This window comes from Hylobates moloch, unplaced genomic scaffold (genome assembly GCF_009828535.3).
Source record: "Hylobates moloch isolate HMO894 unplaced genomic scaffold, HMol_V3 SCAFFOLD_6, whole genome shotgun sequence".
Lineage (NCBI taxonomy): Eukaryota > Metazoa > Chordata > Mammalia > Primates > Hylobatidae > Hylobates > Hylobates moloch.
This window is the reverse complement of record NW_026652281.1, coordinates 69,786,716-69,810,704: the sequence shown is the minus strand read 5'-3', so window position 1 is coordinate 69,810,704 and position 23,989 is coordinate 69,786,716. Positions and strand designations below refer to the sequence as shown.

The following is a 23,989-nucleotide window of genomic DNA, read 5'->3' as shown; positions in this document are numbered from 1 at the left end:
CACACACAAGTACTCTTAAGGGGCCATGATCCTTGAAAGAAGAGAAGCACAAAAAGTGAGCTCCTAGGCCAGGACAGTGGCTCACACCTATTAATATAATCCCAGCAGTTTGGAAGGCCGAGGCTAGTGGATAACTTGAGCTCAGGAGTTTGAGACCAGCCTGGGCAACATGGTGAAACCCCATCTCTACTAAAAATACAAAAAGTAGCCAGGTGTGGTGGCATGCACCTGTAATCCCAGCTGCTCAGAGACACGGTGGGAGAATCTTGAGCACAAGAGGGTAAGGCTGCAGTGAACCATGATGATGCCACTGCATTGTGGCCCAGGTGACAGAGTAAGAACCTATCTCTCTCAAGGAAAAAAAAAGAGTTCCTCATTCACACCAGCTTTTTCCCTCAGTACATTTCCCAAATTGCCATGTAAGAGAATAGAACCCAAGGAGAAGTCACAGTCTTAATAACTTGAGGAGACAAATGTTGAAGTCCAGGGCTGCCAGAGTGACTGAGACTTGAAGGACAAAATTACAGAGGAGGGAACCAGAGACAAGGTACACAAAAATCTGTGTGCAAAATGTTGGCTACAATTCCTAAGGCAAGACTCCAGGAAACACAACAAAAAACAGCAGCTGTCAAGTCTGTCTTCAGAAGAGAGGCTTTGGTGAATGCCCCGGACTGTGCATTAAGATTACTGAAGGGCCACACAGAGTGCTAAGGAAGATGCCCGAGGAGTATAAGAAAAAGTTCTACAAACAAGACCTTAAAAAGTCTAAAACTGAGCTTTGACAAGATCAGAATGATCTGCTTACATTCTATTTGCTTGGCTGGAAAAAAAAACAAAAACAAAAACCCAGCCCTGTATGGAAGAAGCTATCACCCAAAGCTTCATCAATCATTTTTATCCTAAATACCTAGCATCTGGTCAAAACTTACAAGACATACTAAAAATAGGATGAAATTACCCCCGCCCAAAAAACAAAAAAAGGAAAAAAAAAAAACAAAACAGGAGCAGATCCATGAATGACTCAGATACTAGAGTTATCACACAGGGATTTTAAAATAATTACAATTAACATGGTCAGGAAAATGTAGAAAAGATGGACAACACAGATGAAACAATACAGAAATCAACAATTAGTAGAATCCATACAAAACAATCAAATGGACATTCAGAACTGAAAAGTATAGTATATGAAATTAAGAACTCATTAGATAGGTTTAATGGCAGACTGGAAATAGGAGAAAAAAAGGATTATCGAACTTGAAGGCAGGTCAAGAGAAAATATACAAATTGAAGCACAGAGAAATAAAAGAATGGAAAAAATAGAACAGAGCATCAGAGGCATATGAGATAAAGTTAAAATTTCTAACATACCTCTAATTAGAGTTCCAAAAAGAAAAGAGAGAGTATGAAACAAAACCAGTATTTGAAGAGATAATAGTTAAGAATTGTTCTGAACCTATGAAAAACATAAACCCACATATTTAAAAATCTTAGAAAAAAAGGACAAACATAAAACTACACCAGGTACAGCATAGTCAAACTGCTGAAAACAAGAAACAATGAGAAAAATATTAAAAGCATCCAGAGGCTGAGCATGGTGGATCGTGCCTATAATCAAGCACTTTGGGAGGCCAATGCAAGAGGACTGCTTAAGGCCAGGAGTTCAAGACCAGTCTGGGCACAACATAGGCCCAGTCTCTACAAAAAATATTTTTAAAAAACTAGCTGGGCATGATGGTGTGCACCTATAATCCTAGCTATTCAGAAGGCTGAGGCAGGAGGATTGTTTGAGCCCAGGAGTTCAAGGCTGCAGTGAGCTATGATTACACCACTGCACTCAGCCTGGGTGAGACCCTATCTCTTTTTTTTTTAAAAAAAAAGACATCCAGAAAATTACCTTGAGACAGGAGTTAACAAACGTAAAGGGCCAGAAAGTAAATATTTTAAGTTTTACCAGCCATACCATCTCCGATGTAACTACTCAACTCTGCTATTGCACAATGAAAGCATCTATAGATAATACAAAAACAAATGGGCATGGTTGTGTTCTAATAAAACTTTATGTACATAAATAGATGGGTGGTTTGCTGGTCCCTACCTCAAAAGGAGTAATATTTCAACAGATATTATAAAGGCCAAAAGATATCAGAATGACATATTTAAAAGGCTGGAAGAGAAAAGAATGCCAACATAGAATTCTATACCCAGGATATTTAAAATATTCTTTATTTCACTAAAGGTGAAATAAAGTGGTTTTCAAACAAATAAAAGCTGAAGATCTGCTGCCTGGACATAGGGTATCATTTCAAAAGGGAAATAATTTTACATTTATATGCGATTTACACAGATTCTAAATTTACAGTTTCCATATGTAAAGCAAATGCCGATAGATTCATGGAAGAAAAACACATATCCATAATCGTGATTGGAAATTTTTTTTTTTTTTTGAGACAGAGTCTTGCTCTGTCACCAGGCTGGAGTGCGGTGGCGCAATCTCAGCTCACTGCAACCTCCGCCTCCCGGGTTCAAGCAATTTCCCTGCCTCAGCCTCCCAAATAGCTGGGATTACAGGCACGCACCACCACACCCAGCTAATTTTTTGTATTTTAGTAGAGACAGGTTTCACCATGTTGGCTAAGATGGTCTCGATCTCCTGACCTCGTGATCCACCTGCCTCGGCCTCCTAAAGTGCTGGGATAACAGGCATGAGCCACTGCGCCCGCCCATGACTGGCAATTTTAACACACCTCTCAGTAACTGGCAGAACCAGCAGACGAAAAATTCAATAAAGGTATAAAAAATTCGAACAACATAATTAAACAACTTAAACTTACAAGCACAGAACAATATATCCAACAACTGCAGAATAAACATTCTTTTCAATTGTAGATAGGACATTTACCAAAATAGACTATATGCTGGATAAGGTTTCAACAAATTTGAAAGGTATAAGAATCAGAGTATGTGGAATCTAAATAGAAACCAATAATTAAAAAATAAAATAAAAACTAAAAAGTGCTCACATATTGGTAATTTTTTTTTTTGAGATAGGGTCTTGCTCTATTGCCCAGGCTGGAGTGCAGTGGTATGATCACGGCTCACTGCAGCCTCAAAATCCTAAGCTCATGAGATCCTTCCACCTCAGCCTCCCAAGTAGCTGGGACTACAGGCATGTGCTACCTTGCCTGGCTAATTTTTTTTTATTTTTTGTAGAGACAGGGTCTCCCTATGTTGTCCAGGCTGATCTCAAACTTCTGAACTCAAGCAATCCTCCCACCTCAGTCTCCAAAAATGCTGAGATTGCAAGTGTGAGCCATCATGCCAGCCTGCAACATACTTTGTGATTTGACAAACTGCAACATTTCATAACTTGTGAGATGCAGCTAAAGCAATATTTAGAAGCAAATTTAGGCTGGGGGAGGTGGCTCATGCCTGTAATCCCAGCATTTTGGGAGACCAAGGCAGGAGGATCACTTGAGCTCAGCAGTTCAAGACCAGCCTAGGCAACATAACAAAGACACTATCTCCAGAAAAAATCCAAAAATTAGTTGGACTTGGTGGCATACACCTGCAGTCCTAGTTACTCAAGAGGCTGAGGTGGGAGGATTGCTTGAGCCCAGGAGTTCAAGGCCAGCCTGGGCAACACGGCAAGACCCTTTCACCACAAAAAAATAAAAAAAATTAGTCAGGCATGGTGGCATGCACCTTTAGTCCCAGCTACTCAGGAGGCTGAGGTAGGAGGACCACTTGAGTCTGGGAAGCTAAGGCGGCAGTGAGCCAAGATCGCACCATTTCACTTCAACATGAGTGACAGAGCAAGACCCTGTCCCTAAAAAAAAAAAAAAAAAGAAGCAAATTTATATTTCTAATTATAATACAAAATCAGAAAGATTAAAAATCAATGATGTAAGTTTCCATCTCAGAAAGCTAGGAAAAAAAACAGCAAATTGAACTCAAAGTACAAGTAATAAAATAATAAAGATACAAGAAGAATTTAATAAAACAGACTAACATGTTTTGCATTTATAGTATATTATTAACTTATTTAGCTACCTGGTATTATTTTCTGAAGCTTATATCTTATTTTAGTATCACAAAGCCTCTATGAAACAAAACTACAATAGAGAAAAATCAACAAAACTAAAAGCTGATGTCTATTTCAAATAGGTTGTTATGAAGACTTAATAAAATCATAAAGCACTTATCACTGGGCCTAGCACATTTATTTATCCAACATCCATTATATGCCAGAAGCTGCTCTAAGTATTGAAGTCTCTGATATTCTAGGACTTAAATTTTAACAAACAAGGAATTGGTGGGAGGGAGTTTAAGGGGAATGACAGGAAAAAAGGAGAAGGCAGGGAAGGAAAGAGGGAGGAAGTGAGGCAGAGAAGGAAGAAAGCAGGGAGGAAGAAAAACACAAAGAAAGATCAGATAAGTAGTACACAAACAATTAAAATAAGGAATGCAATAAAGTAAGACTGGGTGATCACAAAAGACCTCCATGGATAAGTCATCTGAGGTCCTGAAGTACAAGGAGACAACCAAATAAATTATACAAGATAACAGTGCAAGAACAAGCTTGGCTATAAAGAACCCAAAAGAAGATCTATGAAGGGCCTCTAAAGGTAGGCTGAAGCAGATTACATTCCTTACTGGTCCATAACAGATACACAATAAACATTAGTTGGAAAAACAAATGAAAGCAGGCTATATACTAAACTTGTTTCTTAGAAAGATACAGAAGAACCCTTTCACTGTAAAGTCTCAAAAGGATCCATGATCCCAATAAAAGTTAAAAACCAAGCATATATCTTCCATGTCTTCATATCATTCATATGCATATTAAAAGCTATGTGTCATACAGACATCACAGGACATCTTCATATTTGCCATGACCTTTATCAATGCCCTCAGCTACTTGGCCTCTTGGTAGGCAGCAGGAAGTATGTTTTACCTTTGCTCAGGAGATTAGGAATGTCTTCCAGAATGTGACTATTCGGTAGTATATTTGTTAATGTTTCCTTGTATTGCTTCTGAGACCCCCCAATCTTAATCTTCTATACAAAGTGGCACTTTAGGTTTACAGTGCTTTTAAACAGTGAAAAGGAACTTTTTGCCTGTTACAAATTTTATGCGTCAACATATATAAACTCAACTATGTCAGTGGCTCTATGAGATTTCCTGTAAAACATTTTTCCTACAAATAGATACATTCACACAGATATGCAAAAACTTATGTTGAAATATTATTTATATGTGATGAAAAGTGAAATCAATCAAATGCCCTTCCACAAGGGGACTAATTAATTATGAGGAACTATTACACAGTGGTTTAAAACAGGGGTCCTCAACCCCCAGGCCACAGAACATTACCCATCTGTAGCCTGTTAGAAACCAGGATGCCACACAGCAGGCAAGTGGCAGATGAGGAGTATTACTGCCTGAGCTCCGCCTCCTGTCAGATCAGTAGCAGCATTAGATTATCAGAGGAGTGCAAACACTCTTGTAAACTGTGCACGCGAGGGATCTAGGTTGCACGCTCCTTACGAGAATCTAATGCCTGATCTGAGGTGGAACAGTCTCATCCCCAAACCAACCCCCACCCCCTTCCATGGAAAAACTGTCTTCCATGAAACAGGTCCCTGGGGACTGCTGGTTTGGTGATTGCTGGTTTAAAAGATTAAAATGGTATCATATGTTGATATGGAAAGATCTTTTAAAATATACCAGGTGAAAAGCAAGATACATAGAGAATAGTATATATATGATCATTTAATTTTTTAAAAAATTTTCTGAAAGGATACATAAGAACTTGTTCTTTGTAGTTACACATGAATGGGAGGTATGGGATATGGGATTGGAAGTTATATCCTTTCCACATCATTGACTAACTTACCACTAACATGTCTTGTGTTAATAACATATTATTAACTTATTTAGCCACGTGGTAGTGGTATTTTCTGAAGCTTATAACACTGTCTTATTTTAGTATCACAAAGTCTCTATGAAGCGTGTGTAGCTATTATTGTTCCCATTTAATAGATGAATAAACCAAGGCTCAGAATATATAAAGGTAACATAAGTACAAGATTATACAGCATGTGAGAAATTCTAAAATCACACACCTTTTATGTACATCATCATAAAACCAGGGAATGGCAAAGCAAGGAATTAAATTTCAATCTTGTTTTGAAATTCAACATTCTTCCTATTCACCATACTACGCTGTCAATTTCTGCTATAAAGCTGACTATATTAAGAATATATTTCAATGGCCGGGCACTGTGACTCATGCCTGCAATCCCAAGACTTTGGGACGCGGAGGCAGGAGGATCGCTTGAGCCCAGGAGCTCAAGAACAGCCTGGGCAACATAGGGAGACCTAATCTCTACAAAAGAAAAATATATTTTTTAATATAGTATATAAAATTTATATATATTATATATTAAGTCCTATATATGTATATATAGGTGTGTGTGTGTGTATATATATATATATATGACTTTAAAAATATATATATAGGACTTAAATATATATATGACATATATATATGACTTAAATATATATATGACTTATATATATATGACTTAAATATATATATATATATTAGCCAGGCATGGTGGTGTACACCTGTGGTCCCAGCTACTCAGGAGGCTGAAGTGGGAGGATCAGACCAGGAGGTTGAGGCTGCAGTGAGCCGAGATCATGCCACTGCACTCCAGCCTGGGCGACAGAGTGAGACTCTGTCTCAAAAAAAAAAAAAGAGAAAAAAAAATATATTTCGCTCTTTCCCATCTTGCAAGATGGTGGGTGAAGAAGTTGAGAAGCCAGATACTAAAGAGAAGAAACACGAAGCCAAGAAGGCTGATGCTGGTGGCAAGGTGAAAAAGGGTAACCTCAAGGCTAAAAAGCCCAAGAAGGGGAAGCCCCATTGCAGCCGCAACCCTGTCCTTGTCAGAGGAATTGGCAGGTATTCCCAATCTGCCATGTATTTCAGAAAGGCCATGTACAAGAGGAAGTACTTAGCCACTAAATCCAAGGTTGAAAAGAAAAGAAGAAGTTTCTTGCAACTGTAACAAAACCAGTTGGTGGTGACAAGCACGGCGGTACCCAGGTGGTTAAACTTCGCAAAATGCCTAGATATTATCCTACTGAAGATGTGCCTCGAAGGCTGTTGGGCCACAGCAAAAAACGCTTCAGTCAGCACGTGAGAAAACTGCGAGCCAGTATCACCCCCAGGACCATTCTGATTATCCTCACTGGACACCACAGGGGCAAGAGGATGGTTTTCCTGAAGCAGCTGGCTAGTGGCTTGTTACTTGTGACTGGACCTCTGGTCCTCAATCGAGTTCCTCTACGAAGAACACACCAGAAATTTGTCATTGCCACCTCAACCAAAATCGATATCAGCAATGTAAAAATCCCAAAACATCTTACTGATGCTTACTTCAAGAAGAAGCAGCTGCGGAAGCCCAGACACCAGGAAGGTGAGATCTTCGACACAGAAAAAGAGAAATATGAGATTATGGAGCAGCGCAAGATTGATCAGAAAGCTGTGGACTCACAAATTTTACCAAAAATCAAAGCTATTCCTCAGCTCCAGGGCTACCTGCAATCTGTGTTTGCCCTGATGAATGGAATTTATCGTCACAAATTGGTGTTCTAAATGTCTTAAGAACCTAATTAAATAGCTGACTACAAAAAAAAAAAGAATATATTTCAAGAACTATAAAGTAATACCTTATAAAAGGTATAAAATCCATAACCTGGGGTGTCATCCCCCTTCCTACTTAATCTATAATCACAAGAAGAACTTTTCTTTTAAACTCAAAATTTTTATGAAAAGAAAACTGATCAGTAGAACCATAGTAAACACTGATCCTAATTATTCTCAATGGTAGTCTAAAACATCTGTGATACACTTCTGTGTAAGTCAAAATACATTTTATTTTCACTGACATTACTTTGACTGTATTTGGTTAACATTATCTCATGTAGATTCATCAGCTCAAAATTAATTAGTATTACAGAATACTGTATTCCGTCCAAACAGTTCATCTTTGTTGGCTCACATGGCTCACTGCTATTGGGATGCCACAGTAATAATAGGCATGGTGCCACAGTAACAGATGGGCATACACACAAACATGCCAAAGAATCTGTTTGTGCATCAAGTTTGAGTATTAGTATTAGATTTTCCTCCAAGAAATTCATGAACTATAGTAGAGGAAATATAAGTTTTCTACAACTGTGTTAATAAGATATGCCAACTCAAAGCTAGATTAATTTTTAAATTCTTTAAAAAAACAACAACAACTTTCCAAGGCCACAGAAGGCAAGTTTTCCATCTGATGAGTTTGGATCAGCATTCTGTATAGGGAATTCAGGAAACCAATATGCAATGTCTACCTTTGTCCCTGAAGCACTTGGAAATCTCAGTAAAAAAATTAGTTTTTAAAAAGTCACAGGGCAGTATTGCAGATGAAACAGTTCTAGACATCTGTAGTACAACAATGTGAATATAGTTAACAGTACTGAATTGTACACTCAAAAATGGTTAAGATAGTAAATTTAATGTTATGTGTTTTTTACCACAATTTTTTTAAAGTCACAGGGTCCCACCAAGTTTCCTGATGAAGGCTATGTAGAACCAGAAACAGAAAAAAAGTCCTATAAATTTGTACTTGACAGGAATAGAATCTAAAAGTGCAAATCACTTAAGTTTCATGTGATTATTTTAAAGTATGCTATCACTAAAAAACAATTCTCGCCCAGGCGCAGTGGCTCGCGCTTGTAATTCCAGCACTTTGGGAGGCCAAGGCAGGTGGATCACCTGAGATCAGGAGCTCGAGACCACCCTGACCAACATGGCAAAACCCTATCTCTACTAAAAGCACAAAACTAGCCGGGCATGGTAGTGCATGCCTGTAATCCCAGCCACTCGGGAAGCTGAGGCAGGAAAATCGCTTGAACCTAGGAGGCAGAGATTGCAGTGAGCCAAGATCATGCCACTGCACTCCAGCCTGGGCAACAAGACCAAAACTGTCTCAAAAAAAAAAAGAAAAGAAAAAATTCTCATCTATAGTTAATTATCCCATTATAATTTATTTTCAAATGACTGACTAACTTATTTCCATGTGTAGTTTTACATTTTTGAAACATAAACATATCCTATTGACCAAACTATATTGAAACTTTTTTTATAGGTTTGCTACATGAATGAAAAACAGTTTTACAATACTAAGAATGCTAAGAAAAAAATCATTTGCAGTCACTATCATCCAAAATTATTTAAGTAATATACAAAGTATCAAAATAGATGGGACTCTGTGTGTATGTAGGAATAGGAGAGAGGAGAAAACAGGGATTTATTTAATGGGTACAGAGTTTCAGTGGTGCATATAAAAAGAGTTCTGGAGAGGGATAGTGGTAACGATTGCCTAACAATATGAATATATTTAATGCCACTGAACTGTACACTCAACAATGGTTGGGTTGCTTGATACCTTGTCAAATGGGGGAAAAAATGGTTAGGATGATAATGTTATTCAGGTGTATTTTACCATAATTCAAAATAAAAGAGAAACTACTCTAAAAGAAAAAAAACTCGTTAGACTCCATGTCTGCCTGTAATAACCATCCTTTCTCCTCCACCTGAAAGCCAAAGTTCTTCGGAGAAGTGATCTTCTTTTACTCACTTCTCGCCCATCCACCAATGGACTGACATCTGATTTCCACACTCAACATCCCTTGACACTGCTGTCACCACCACCAAGGTCACCAACAACTGCTTTATCACCAAACTGCCTTACCATTTTACTTGATTCCACACCAGCAGCTGGCACTGCTGACCACTTAGCCCCTCCTCTTTTTATTTCTGTTAAAGCAAAACATACATAAGCCTGTCTTCTTTTAGGAAAAACGAGAAATAGGCTGCTTCTTCAAGAATAGCTTCAAAGCCATAGGATACAAAAGGAGACTGAAAATTGAAAAAAAAAAAGTTTAAAACAAATACACTTTTTACTCCTTTGTACGATAATCATTGTTCCCAAATCCTTCATAATCACGTAGAAGAATCAGTGCTTATTAATTTCATTTATTTTTATGTGGTGCACATTAAAGGTACTTTGTATTAAGCTGGTGCAAAAGTAACTGCAGTTTTTGCCATTAAAAGTAAATATAATTAGTTGTTTCAAACACTTGTGAAATATAATCTGAAAAACTGAAGTTTGATGAAAATTTGAAAATTAAAAACATAAAGCAATGGTTAATGTGAAAATTAACAATAATTCTAAAATTATAATAGCTTAAAAAAAGTACATCATATTAAAAATAAAACAGGCCAGGCATGGTGGCTCATGCCTGTACTCCTAGCACTTTGGGAGGCCGAGGCAGGAGGATGGCTTGAGCCCAGGAGTTCAAGACCAGCGTGGGCAACATAGTAAGACTGTCTCTACCAAAAAAAAAAAAAAAAAAAAAAGTAGCTAGGCATGGTGATACATGTCTGCAGTCCCAGCTACTCAGGAGGCTGAGGCAGAAGGATCACTTGAGCCCAGGAGTAAGCCATGATAGGGCCACTGCACTCCAGCCTGGGGCACAGAAAGAGATTGTGTCTCTTAAAACCAAAAAACAAAACTTTAACTGACTTTAATGGTGTTATAATGGTTATCATAATTACTATGTTTATTATGTACCAGGCACTATTTATATATGTTAAATCTTTTAATCCTCACAATTAGTCAATGAGTGTAGGTACATTATCATCCTCATCCCCATTTTACAGATACGAAAACCAAGGGCAAAGAATTGTAAAATAATCTGTCCAAGTACCATTTATTAACTCTGTGCCACATTTTCACACCCAGGAATAGTCCCAGAGTGGGTGTGTCTAACCGTCATACCACACTGTCTCAACAAACCACACAATAAACCATTTATCGGCCATCTTCCTCCTACGAAGTAGGAAGTAAGTTTCCCCTTTTCTTATACCTTAAACACAATTCAAAAACTTATACAATAAACTTTCATGGTTTCCCCAAACTGAATTCTCCCTTCTTAGTTTTCTAAGTAAGTTCCAATTCTCCTACTCTCTTCAATGCAGACGGTACTAAGATTCCTCACTGGCCTTCTCCTCACATGCCGCACACACACTTTCCACTCAATGGCTCCAACTACAATGTCATCAACTAATGACTCCCAAATCTATATCACCAGCCCAGGTATCTGTCTTGAATACCTTATCTATCTATCTAACTGCTCAATGAATGCCTATCAATTCAAATTCAGCAGATCCAAAATGGACCTCAACACTTACCCTCCTCACTCCAAACTTACTCTATCCATCTGTGTTCCCAGTATCACAGAATTCTAGCATCATTCACATACTTGTCCAATCCAAAAACACTGGTGTAGCCAAGGTGATCTTTTTAAAAACTAAATCATTTTATGTTGCTCCTATACTTTAGTACTCCTTACTGTGCAAACCTTCATGATAAAATCCAAATTTCTGAGCATGGTATGCAAAACTCTTCATAATACAGACTCTGATTACCCCCTAACCATCTTTCACCAGTCAGTCCCTCATTTCCTCCCAACTATGTGCTCTCGCCATACTGAATTGTTTCTTGTTCCCTAAGAAAGCCATAAATCCTTGCCTCTAAACCAGCAGTATCCAATAGAATGTTCTGCATTATCCAATATAGTAACTGCTAGCTACATGACATACATGAAATGTGGCCAGAGTGGCTGAGAAATTAAATTTAATTAAATTAAATTTAAATAGCTACATTTGGCTAGTGGCTACTATATTGAACATTACAGCTCTAAACCTAGGTATATGTTCTTCTGTCTGCCTGGTATACACAGGTATGTGTGGAAAGTCCTCATCAGCGCTACTATCTAACATCATTAGTATTCATTATTTTGCAAGGTTATTCTATTTATGTAGTTAATAATTAATAAGGTCCATTCTACATAAGATACTATTTAAATACTTTAGTGGAGCTAGCTACATAACCTCATTTGTATACCTTAGTTGTTTACTTTCCTAATAGCTAATAGATAGTAATTTAACTACAGTTTGTCCTAAAAGGACTGTCATTTTAAGAAATGAGCAGGCTCCATGCATTGGTAAATGAAACAAGCAAATTATAATGTCATATTATAAAAGCATATAGCTTTGCTCTAAAAACACATGATACATACACACACATATAAATATACGCAAAAGAAAAAAGGCTAAAAGATATATACTATATTAACCAATTTCTTCTGGATGTTGAAATTAGGGTCGTTATTTTTCAGCTAACCTGTATCTGCTAAGTTTTCTAGAAGGAAAAGGGGATATCAGCAATTCTCCAGCAATTTTCCTTCTCTCTACTGCATCGTCTATTTTCTCTCGTCCACATCAGTTGGTTCTATCAGCAAACAAGATAATACAGTTTCTCCTACATTAAGGAAAAATTCCTTGACATAACATTCCTCTCCAAGTGCTGCTCCATTTCTCTGCTCTTCTATACTTAAAAATATGCTAATGGCCAGGCGCGGTGGCTCAGGCCTGTAATCCCAGCACTTTGGGAGGCCGAGGCGGGCAGATCACGAGGTCAGGAGATGGAGACCATCCTGGCTAACACGGTGAAACCCCGTCTCTACTAAAAATACAAAAAAAATTAGCCAGGCGTGGTGGCGGGCGCCTGTAGTCCCAGCTACTCAGGAGGCTGAGGCAGAATGGCGTGAACCCGGGAGGCGGAGCTTGCAGTAAGCAGAGATCGCGCCACTGCACTCCAGCCTGGGCGACAGAGCAAGACTCTGTCTCAAAAAAAAAAAAAAAAAAAATACTAACTACAATTCTTCTATCTTCCTTCTCTCTTGAGCCCACTCATGAGGCTTTCAGCCCCACCAGTGCACCTAAACTGCTTGTCAAGGTCACCAAAGTCTGCCCAGTGACAAATCCAAAACTCCCTTCTCAGTAATCATCTTACTTGACCTATTTGTATTATTTGACACAATTACTCCAGGAATGTCCCAGGACTGACTGACTCTGACCTGTTTCTACACTCACTTCCTCAGTGTCTCATCCAATCCCATGATACCTGATGACTCCCAAATTTATACTTCTAGCCTGACTCCTCCTCTAAGCTCCAGACTCTGATATCCAACTGCCTGTTTTTAGTATCTCCACATGGATGCCTAATCGCATCTCAAACTTAACATGCACAAGCTCTTGGTCCCCTTCCCCCTTTAAAAAAAAAAAAACTCCTCTTTGCACAATATTCTTCATTTTAGTTGACAGCTATTCCAAACTTTGAGCTGTGTAGGCAAAAAACTTTGTATCCACCCTTGATATCTTTTCTCCCACACACATATCACATCCAAACTATCAGCAAATTTCATTGGCTCTACCTTTCAAATATATCCATAACTCACCCACTTCTCTCCACTACCACCAATCTGATCACCTTCTCTTGCCTGAATTACTGTAATAGTCTCCTTGCTGGTCCTTGCCTCAAATCTGCAGTCCACTCCTAGTTCAAGAGGCCAAATGTCCCTTTAAAGGGTAAACAATCATTTCACCCCTCTGCTCAAAACTCTCCAAATGGCATCCCTTCTCACTCAGAGTAAAATCAAAGACCTTACAACGATTTTACAAGGCCCTACACAATCAGGTCTCCACCTTCCACTCTGCCCCTTATCTCTCTGCCCTCATATTTTACTAATTAATTTTCCCCACATCCTTCTTGACCACATTCTCAGCCTAGGCTTTAAAAAACTTACAGAAAACCCATTCCAAGAATAAAGCTGGGTAATGCCTAGCTCTGCCAACCTATGATTTTGGAACCACCCTACTATGGTTTCAATGTGTTCCCTCCAAAATTCAGATGTTCAAACTTAATGGCCAATTTGATGGCATTAAGAGGTGGGGCCTTTAAGATTTAGTCATGAGGGCTCCTCCCTTCATGAATGAGATTAAGGCCCTTGCAAAAGAGGCTTCACAGTCTTCCATTCTCTTGCCCTTCCACCTTCTGCCCAGTGAGGACACAGCATTACTCCCCTCCAGAGGATGCAGCAACAAAGGACCATCTTAGAAGCAAAGAGCAGCCCTCACCAGGAAACTAAACCTGCGTGTGACTCAATCTTGGGCTTCCTGGCCTCCAAAAATGTGGGAAATAAAATTCTATTCTTTAGAAAGTACCCAGTCTCAGGTTTCTTGTTATAGCAGCACAAAACAAACTGAGACAGGGCCTTATTCATTCTTCTCTCATTTGTCCAGCTACCATGCCAACTCACCCAGCTGAATTAAAGACAGTGGACTTCTAATTAGGTTGGTTCCTATCAGCAATATAAATAATCAGTCCATCAATAAACAGATATTGGCTATAAACTGTTCACTTTTGTAGATCTATTAAGTCTTTCCAGCTGATATGCTAAATAAGCCTTCTCTAAATACACGAACCAACGTTATTCATAATAATATGAAATAGAGGAAAATCATTTCCTTCTTGATTATTCTACTTTAAGCTCTTCATTTTAAATTTTGAATTTGGACTGCAGGCAATTTGTTTTTGTCAGTAGTTCATTTATATACACAAGTGCAATACTGTCAAATTATTTCACTATAATACATTTGTCATTCTATGAGCATTTATAACTTTTCATGCAGCAAAAAAGAATATTTCAACCAACCATCTGTCTGCCTTTTTCATGTGCTTTAATCATTCAGCTCTGGTAATGTTGCTCCAAATACTAAATATTTTTTTTAAATAACATAAAATCTCGCATCTTATGATTTAATGGTAAGGCTTGAAATTTAATTTTCGGATTTTTCTCCTCAAATTTTACCATATCAGTGATTTTAAAAATAACATCTCCTACTGTCAAGAAAGAATATTTTCTTGAATATTTATTAAGGCAAAATGTAGAAGTCAGAACTGACTCTCCTTCAAGGAGATATGCAAGCAAAGCAAAGTAAGATGAAAGGTTTTATAATCTGTTGGAAAGTAAGACTCTGTTTACAGGCAGTATTTCATCAAATTTCTATTCAATGTAGTAAAATCTTATTTAATTTGAAATATATTTCAAGAATTAAATCATAAATGGAACCCTACTGCACCACTGAAATGACAATCCTTAATTTGAATAGTTGGCCCTTTGTAAAACTAACGGTCTTATTTTTATGAAGACAAAAACAACCAGTTCAGCTGCTAGGAATGCACTGCAGATACTAGTATACAGTTTCTTCTTTTGTTTTTAGTCACCTTGGAACAAATGCTGAAATTTAGTGAAAAATCAATAAAATACTAAAATTTCCTAATAACTTAATGTAGCCCTAGTTAAAAAAAAAAAAAAGTAGGATCCAGTTTACATATATAGCAAGCAAATATGTTAACAGCTCTGGTACCAGATCTAACGACCATAAAATTTCAATTAGCTAAACATAATTAACAAGACAGATCAGTTATCAAAACTGGAATTATTAGAACACAAGAGATTTAAATCTTCAGAACTTAAAGATGATCAGATGTATAACAGTAGGCTAACAAAATCATGACTGAAGCACATTTTCATAGCAGCAACCCTGAACTCCTGGGCACAAGAGAAAGGAATTCACAATGAGGAAGGAGCCCGTGCCTCTTCATGTCATGCTTATGACTCAGGGCACCAACATTTTCAATGTCTCCAACTAAAATGTCCTTAACATTTCAAAATTCCAGCATTTCCATTTTCTTCAGTAAATCACTGTTTACGCAAACAAAGGCTTATAACAAATAATTTTCAATAGGTATGTCACACTGAAAAGTTGAATTACACAATTTAACACTAATTGTATACTTGAATTACTGACGGTTAGTTCACATTAGCCTTATCTCTCCAAATAAAGTCTGAGTTTCTTAAAAACAAGATAAAGATCTTATAATTGTTATATATTTTTACGGTGAAAACACAGAGGAATGAACCATACATATGGAATAATCCAAGATTTGGAGGTAAAGATGCCTTTGAAGACTGGGATAAAGACTAAAAATCCTGATTGTAAAGTTCATTCCATACCTACATGACAATTCCGAGTCAGTTAACCCTAACCACAGCAAAGACCCAAGCAATCCCATGGAGAAAATGGTGGTTTTGAAGCTACACAAAATTAGCTTCAGGGTGATGCTGTAATACAATACAATGGTGATATCAGATGAGGGTTTCCTTCTGTATAGGGTCCACTGAATCAGTCATGCTTCATTTTTTAACACTGGCTAATGAGAGAGCAAATGTTAATGGAATCTAAATCACTGAATTGAGTAAAAGGATCTGAAAATATTTTATTAAGCAAAATTATGAGCCAAACACTTTGCCAGGCACCTTCACACAAATCATAGTCTTTAACATGAGCAGAATGTGTGAACGATTTATCTATATAAATATTTAAGAAATATTCACTGAGCAACTACATAAACTGAAAATACACAATGAGATAAAGTTTAAATGAGCAATACTAGGATAAGCAAAAAGAAAGTAGAGCAAGCTCTCAACAGCTAGACTGTGAAAAAATGTTAAATGAAAAAAAAAACACCCAAAAATATGGTACAGACACTAGTTAAAATTATTAATAAAAAAGGGACTTAAACACAAATAAGTTTAGAACCCCATAGTGAGACACAATGACTCTTCGAGGTATGTCAAATATAATGTTACTATTAATAAAATTGTATTTTTAATAAAGTATATTCAGTAACATCCCTCTAAGTAAATGAATCTCACTCAGCTGCATTTCTATATGCCTTCCTGAAAGATACAAAAAGTAGTGGAGATAAAGTCAGAGTTGCTATAATTGCATACAAACCCCAGACACATGTAATCTTCCTACTGGACTCTCCTGAGAATCACTGATATTAAAGGTTAAGAAAGAATGTGATAGAGTTTTCATGTTTGATATTATAAAGTTGACAATGAATAAAATTTAAGTTAAAAAATAAGTCAGGGCCGGGCGCGGTGGCTCACGCTTGTAATCCCAGCACTTTGGGAGGCCGAGGCGGGCGGATCACGAGGTCAGGAGATCGAGACCATGGTGAAACCCCGTCTGTAGTAAAAACACACAAAAAAATTAGCCGGGTGTGGTGGCGGGCGCCTGTAGTCCCAGCTACTCGGAGAGGCTGAGGCAGGAGAATGGCGTGAACCCAGGAGGCGGAGCTTGCAGTGAGCTGAGATTGCGCCACTGCACTCCAGCCTGGGTGACAGAGCAAGACTCCGTCTCAAAAAAAATAAATAAATAAATAAAAATAAGTCAGGCTTTATTGATGCAATCCAAATACACTGGGTTGTATTACTGACTACAGGAAAGCATGCAGTCCTTTGCTTGGATCTAAATTAGCTCTTTGAATCTAAGCAAGTGAAAAGCCCACCCCGATTTCAACAGGGAGTAAAAATGCTACCTTTCAACGTGTTCGGGAGGTACTGCACTGCTAAGTTACTGGCTGCTAAAGTCACCTTTCAATTGTTAAACCCAAGGGCCTCTTTTCAGCCTTCATTCTATTTGCCCTTACTCTACAACTCCTGACATAGGTGAATATTTCCTTCTTTTAATTTTCCTGTTAGCATCTTCTTTTTTAAACCTTCCTGTGGTTTCCCACCCCTCTGAGCTCAGTCTCTTTTTCTAGTTCTTCCATTCATACTTTATATCCTGGTGTCCCCTGGGTTTTGTCTAAACTGCCTTCTCGTCTAACAAGAAAAGTCTTCCCTGGGTGATTTCATCCATTCCCATGCTTTACTACCTACTATTCGTAACTGTGATGTCTAAATATCCATCTCATTTGAGCATGATTTTTCTTTTGCAAATCTTCTGGTTTCTACATACTCTGCCTAAAGAATCCATCTTTCCTCCACCTGGCAAAAACCTCAGGCTTTAAGATCTAAAGTGTCACTACCTCAGTGAAGTCTTCACCAACTTTCCCAAATAGTGTTAGTTAATATCCTAGTTTAGAAATCACTTTGAAGTACACCATCTTACGAGATCCTCACAAAAGAGGCAAGTATTATCACATCCTGTCTAGAAATGAGGAAACTGAGGCTTGAAGAGATCAGCAACTTGAACAAGGAAGCACTACTACAAGTGGAAAACATCAACTTAAATCCAGGTCTTCTGACTCTGGGCCCAGTGTTTTTTGGGTTTTTTTCCCCGTTTTTATTTATAGAGACAAGGTCTCACTATGTTGCCCAGGCTGGTCTGGAACTCCTGGGTTCAAGCAATCCTCCCGCCTGGGCCTCCCAAAATGCTAAGATTACAGGCAGGTGCCACCATTCCCAGCCTCAGTGTTCTTTCTAATACACCATGATGCTCTCAAAAGAAAAGAGATTTACAGATTTAGTAGCTTTACTATTGTAATTAAGAAAAATTAATTAGTCTTGTCTGTTTCTAGAAATTAATTCCTAATTAAATGTTTAATCCAGTAATAGAATTATTAAAATTATTTTCAATTATACACACACATAGCCAAATTGGTTAAGATAAGAGACGTTTGTTTTTTTTAAATGAAGAAAAATAACTTAGAAAAAAACAGAAACGATAAAAGTTGAGAACATTTTTAAAAGAAGGAAGGGGCCAGGCACAGTGGTGCACGCCTGTAATTCCAGCACTTTGGGAGGATGGGGCAGGCAGATTGCTTGAGCCCAGGAGTTCAAGACTAGCCTGGGCAACATGGCAAGACCCCATCTCTACAATAAATACAAAAATTAGTTGAGCATGGTGGCATGCACCTGTAGTCCCAGCTACTTGGAAGCCTGCGGTGGGAAGGATCACTTGAGCCCAGGAGGTTGAGGCTGCAGTGAGCCATGATGGCACCACTGCACTCCAGCCTAGGCAACAGAGTAAGACATGTCTCAAAAAATAAAAAATAAGAATACAACAATAAGTTCTTTACATTTTAAATAAAGAAATTAAAAATCTTGAAGCCAATAATTTAATACACAGGACTTTTTAGCCAATAAATTAGGTATAGGATCTACTTTCATAAAGCCATCTAATTCTGGTTCTGTTTGAAGGGAGGAGAGGATAAATAATACTGATAAATAAGATTAAGTTCAGAAAACAAAAATCACCAATAACACTATGACTAGGAAGTACCTAGGCATCACTGAGATGGTTAGTGAAGGATCAGAGAACACAGAGCTCCAGGCCAAGAAGCCAAAGAGCAGAACAGTAGAGGGAGTTGCAGCTGAAACATTACCATTTTGCAGCCATTGTGGAAAAGACAGGTTCAGGAGATTGATCAATGGTTGTTAAATGCAGAAGTGGTCAATTTAAAAAAGAGCAAGACATCTGCATGGTCTGTGTCTCCCCACAGATAATTTGAAAAAAAAAATAGAAATGACACAACAGAGAAACTGGACAACCCTGTGCCCAGGAAAATTAACATCATGAAGATGGACACCCTATGCCTCCAAATGTAATAGTTCGAGAAGCACGCATCACCTATGGTAGTATCCCGGCCAAGGATACATAACCTGAACCTAAACATGAGGAAACACCAGCAAATCCAAAAACTGATTAACATAAAATAAAATGGCTTTGCAATCCTTAGATATGTCAAAGTCATGAAAGACAAAAAAGGCTAAGGAACTATTCCAGATTAAAGAAGATTAAAGAGACACGGCAACTAAATTAAATATATTATCTTGGACTGGATCCTGTACTTGAGGAAAAAAATGCTTGGGAAAAAAAAAAAAACACTTCATTGGAACAAACAATAAAATTAGACCACATACTACAGATTGTACAGACATTAAATTTCCTCAATACATCAACACTGTAGTTGCATAAGAGAATATCTCTGTTCTCAAAAATTACACACTAAGATTTTAACCGTAAAAGAACATGATGTGTACAACTGAGTCTCCAATGGTTCAGAAGACATAATAACATGAATACGTACATGTGCCTGAATATGCATGGGGAGAGTGAGTGACAGAGAGAGTAAGCAAGCAATGTAGCAATTTTTTTTTAAATTGGTAAATCTGCAAAAGGGTAGCCTGTGTTATTGTTGCAACTTTTTTGTAAACTTGAAACTATGTCATCAGAGCAAACCATTAAAAACCAGAGCTGAGGAATAGGGTAAGCTTTACGTTTTTTACATAAATTTTGTCATTAGATTTTTTTAAAAGGCAAGTAATCTTACGGTTTTATAAATGAGAAAATGTGGACTCAAGAGAGATTTAATGACCACTTCCAGAACAGGGGTCTCCTTGTTTCTGTACAATTCCATTAGATTGCAGGTCAATAGTCAAATGTTTCTAATCCCTGGAAGCTTCTCTGGTGGTACTACTTGGAGCTACTATTTAAACTTTTTGTGAGTTGTATGCACTCACTAATAAAAATACCATACATTTCATCAAGTAGTAAGTAGCACACCTAAACGTTTGAGAGAATGGGCTCTAATATTAGAGCCCCTGAGTTGAAATTCAGGCAGTGCAATGTTCTACCTTTGTGGCCTTTTGCAAGTTAACAACCATGCTCCAGTTTCCTCACGTGTAAAATGGGAGCAGAGAAGTACCTGGTAATAACCTGCAGGGTTGTCAGGAAAACTGAATGAGATAATAAATGTAAAGTGGTGTGCACAAATACTCAATAAACATCTTTCGGGGAACACAATTCAACCATGGTTATTTGCATATATTACATACCACCTCTAATCAATTAGCTACTTTTATTTTAAATCCAACCTGTTAGATCACCTCAAGAGCACTGGTCACAGTTAAAGCCATAAGTTTTTTTTGTTTTTTTTTCCAAATCAGGTCCAAATTTGACAAAAATCTTTTTCTTTTTTTTTTCTTTTTTTTTTTTTCTTTTTTTGAGACAGAGTCTCACTCTGTCGCCCACGTTTGAGTGCTGTGGCGTGGATCTGGGCTCACTGCAGCTTCCGCCTCCCGGGTTCAAGCGATTCTCCTGCCTCAGCCTCCTGAGTAGCTAGGATTACAGGCACGAGCCACCACACCCGGCTAATTTTTGTATTTTTAGTAGAGACGGGGTTTCACCATGTTGGCCAGGCTGGTCTCGAACTCCTGGCCTCAAGCGATCCGCCCGCCTCACCCTCCCAAAGTGCTGGGATTACAGGCGTGAGCCGCCGTGCCTGGCCCCAAATCTGACAAAAATCTAAGAGAAAACATCTTAGATGTTCACAAACCATAAAAGTAAATTAATTTGCAAAACAGATTGATGCCAATACACAGGTTAATTCAGTCTAAACATTTTGCTAATAGTAGAGGCAACAAGCTCCGTACTTGCTCTAGAACAATGGATCATCAAATGCATATAATGAAAAATGAAATCAGTTACCTTACTCTTAAACTTTTCTAACCTGGGAAAAAGGAAAAGAAAAGATTGTATCTTACATGCCATATATGAGATTTTGATCCTCAATACAGCCAAAATATAATCCCAATTTCAAGTAGTAGCACTTTCTAGACTACCCAATATTGTTAGTAACGTTTAATTTAAATTTTAATTATACCCTCTAACGTATCTGCAAAGCTTCCAGCACAGCTATTCTACCTTAATTTAGCATGAATTTAGCGACAATTATGTGACCATATTGCTTAGTAATGAAAGATTTAAAATAAGAGAAATGTAAAAATGATAATTCTGGTAAATGTAACCACTACCACCACCCCAATACCACCATCCCACCCCCCAAACAACTTGGGATTTCTTTCCATTTCTCGGTGATACTTTTTACAAAACTAAGTGTACCTTGTTTAACATTCGTTTTTAAAATTCATTATTAATCTGTAAAAGTTTAGGATGTGTTCATAGTAACACTGTTTTAAAATATTTTCTATTCATATGCTTATTTTGGATTGTTTTTGTCTGTAGTGCAAAGGACATAATCCAAGAACATTAATACTGGTATAAACCAGTTTGTCCATTCAAACAGCCTAAATCCACTTCTCTGCTCCTACACTCCGGGGTCACAAAATAACTTCCCATAAGCAACACTCGCACTCTCACCTTCACCAAAACACTCCTTTCACCCTAACCAGGGAATGTATCAAAGTCTGATCCGGCGAACGGTAAATTAACTAGAAGACTATGCTCAAAATTCAGACTCCTGAGCCCAGCCCAAGTCCAATTCAATCAGTGTCCTCAGGGGTGGGATCTAAGCTCACCAAGTGGTTTCCTTTTCACTAAAGTTTGAAAACTACTAGAGACCCCTACACACATTCGCCCCAAATTCCCACAACTCCCACCACCGCCAATCAACCCCACCCACCCACCCGCGGGACACGTTACCGCCCTGCCCTGCTCAGATCTCAGGGCGACCCCGCTCCTCTCCAGGGAGCCCACCCCGGCGCCCACTCCTCCGAGTCCCCAGCTGCTCCCTCCCATCCCCGCACCCCAAACCTTTCTCCTCACTTCTTCAAATCGCTGCTAAAGAGGCCGAAGGCCCCCGAGGGGGAAATGGTTGAGGTCGCCTCCTGACCCAGCTCCGTCGCCTCCCCTCCTCCGGACTGCTCATTGTAAGAAAAACTGTTGCTGGACATTGCCGCGGTGCTGGCGGGTGCGGGGTTGGTCCTGCCGGGGGTTCTCTCCAAAAGGTTCTAGTCCAGAGGGCACGGAACAAAACTAGTTCTCGTACCGAGGAGCGCGCGCAGGCGCTTCCGGACTCGTCACGGCTCCCTGAGCCGACCTGGCAGTCCACCCCCTGCGCATGCGCAATGTGCAGGCCGGCTGGATTCCCACTCGGGCAGTCCAGGCCTGCGCGGACTTTCCTGCTCCGGGCTTTAGAGGTAGCTGAGCGGCTACTAGCCGGGCTGCGAAAGGGGAGGGAGCGGGTGGCTAACTGCCCGGCTCCCGGCCCGTTTGAGGTGTAGTTGGAGAAAGATACCCATTGCATCCATTTTGATCCCTTAAGGAGTTTCCAGAGCCCGGACAGCTCTTTGCTATACTTCTGTAAAGCAACAGTTTTCAGATTTCTCCGGAAAACGCCATTTAGCACGCCAGATCACCTTTCCTAAACCCGTCACGATCGCTTTTCCTTTTCTTGCTTGTTTCGGCTACTCTCCTCCATCCGGCTTTGCCTTGCCTTCATATCGGCCCCAAACAACCTTTCTCCTAGACTTTAAGGAGGCCTCTCCCAACGATGGTTTGGAGGATCCGCACAGAAGCGACCATTCATCTTTGCAATGAAAATCTTGGGGGCAGACCGGGCGCGGTGGCTCACGCCAGTAATTCCGGCACTTTGGGAGGCCGAGGCGGGCGGATCACTTGAAGCCAAGAGTTCGAGACCAGCCTAGGCAACATAGCGAGACCCTTTCTCTGCAAAAAATATAAAAATTAGCCGGCGTGGTGGCGCGCGTCTGTAGTCCCAGCTACTGAGGCTGAGGTGGGAGGATCACTCGAACCCAGAAGGAGGGGGTAGCGATGAGTTGAGATCTCGCCACTGCATTCCAGCCTGGGCGACAGAGCGAGACCTTGTCTCAAAAAAAAAGTGAAAAAGAAAAGGAAACATCTTGGGGCCACCGGTTCCCGTTTGGAGCTGAAGTGGTGCGTCCTATTGGCGTCTAGCTACCAAAAATAAAATGGACCACCTCACGCGCCAGTCGTGTCACTCACTAATATGCACTAGGGAGCCTAGGCGGGTTGCTTGCCTGGCCCCGGAGTAGCTCTCTCCGGGTGCTGGCACCCGAGAAAACCTCTTTCCCGGGGTGCCTTCCACCAGCCCGCCTTCTCGGCTGGGTTTCAGCGCCTTCCCTCTCTTCTCCCCAGCGCCTCCGGTCCAGGCAGACATTAACACCCAAAGCCCTGGCGGCCAGGTACTGAAATTGTCAAGGGATTCTACCAGGTAGAACGCGAACCTGGAGGCGTTTTTTTTTTTTAGATGAGTTTTGCTCTTGTTGCCCAGGCTGGAGTATAATGGCGTGATCTCGGCTCACTGAAACCTCCGACTCCTGGGATCAAGCGATTCTCATGCCTCAGCCTCCCAAGTAGCTGGGATTACAGGCATGC

At 39.3% G+C, this 23,989-nt stretch overlaps 1 protein-coding gene and 1 pseudogene across 4 annotated transcripts in view; one reads left to right on the top strand and one right to left on the bottom strand.

Annotated features, from left to right (window-relative positions):
* Window positions 1–22,643, bottom strand: part of AP3B1 (adaptor related protein complex 3 subunit beta 1) — a 287,892-nt gene extending 265,249 nt beyond the window's left edge. For 2 of the 4 annotated variants that reach the window (XR_009214137.1, XM_032156996.2), the window contains exon 1: window positions 22,397–22,638. Coding sequence is in view for 3 of the 4 variants with exons in the window: in XM_032156996.2 (XP_032012887.1) it covers window positions 22,397–22,524 (128 nt within the window). In the remaining variant the exon portion in view is untranslated. Of the gene's footprint in view, window positions 1–22,396 lie in introns of all 4 variants that reach the window. The other 2 variants (XM_032156995.2, XM_032156997.2) reach the window with 1 other exon arrangement.
* Window positions 6,807–7,669, top strand: LOC116471079 (large ribosomal subunit protein eL6-like; annotated as a pseudogene).
* Window positions 22,644–23,989: the final 1,346 nt, after the last annotated feature.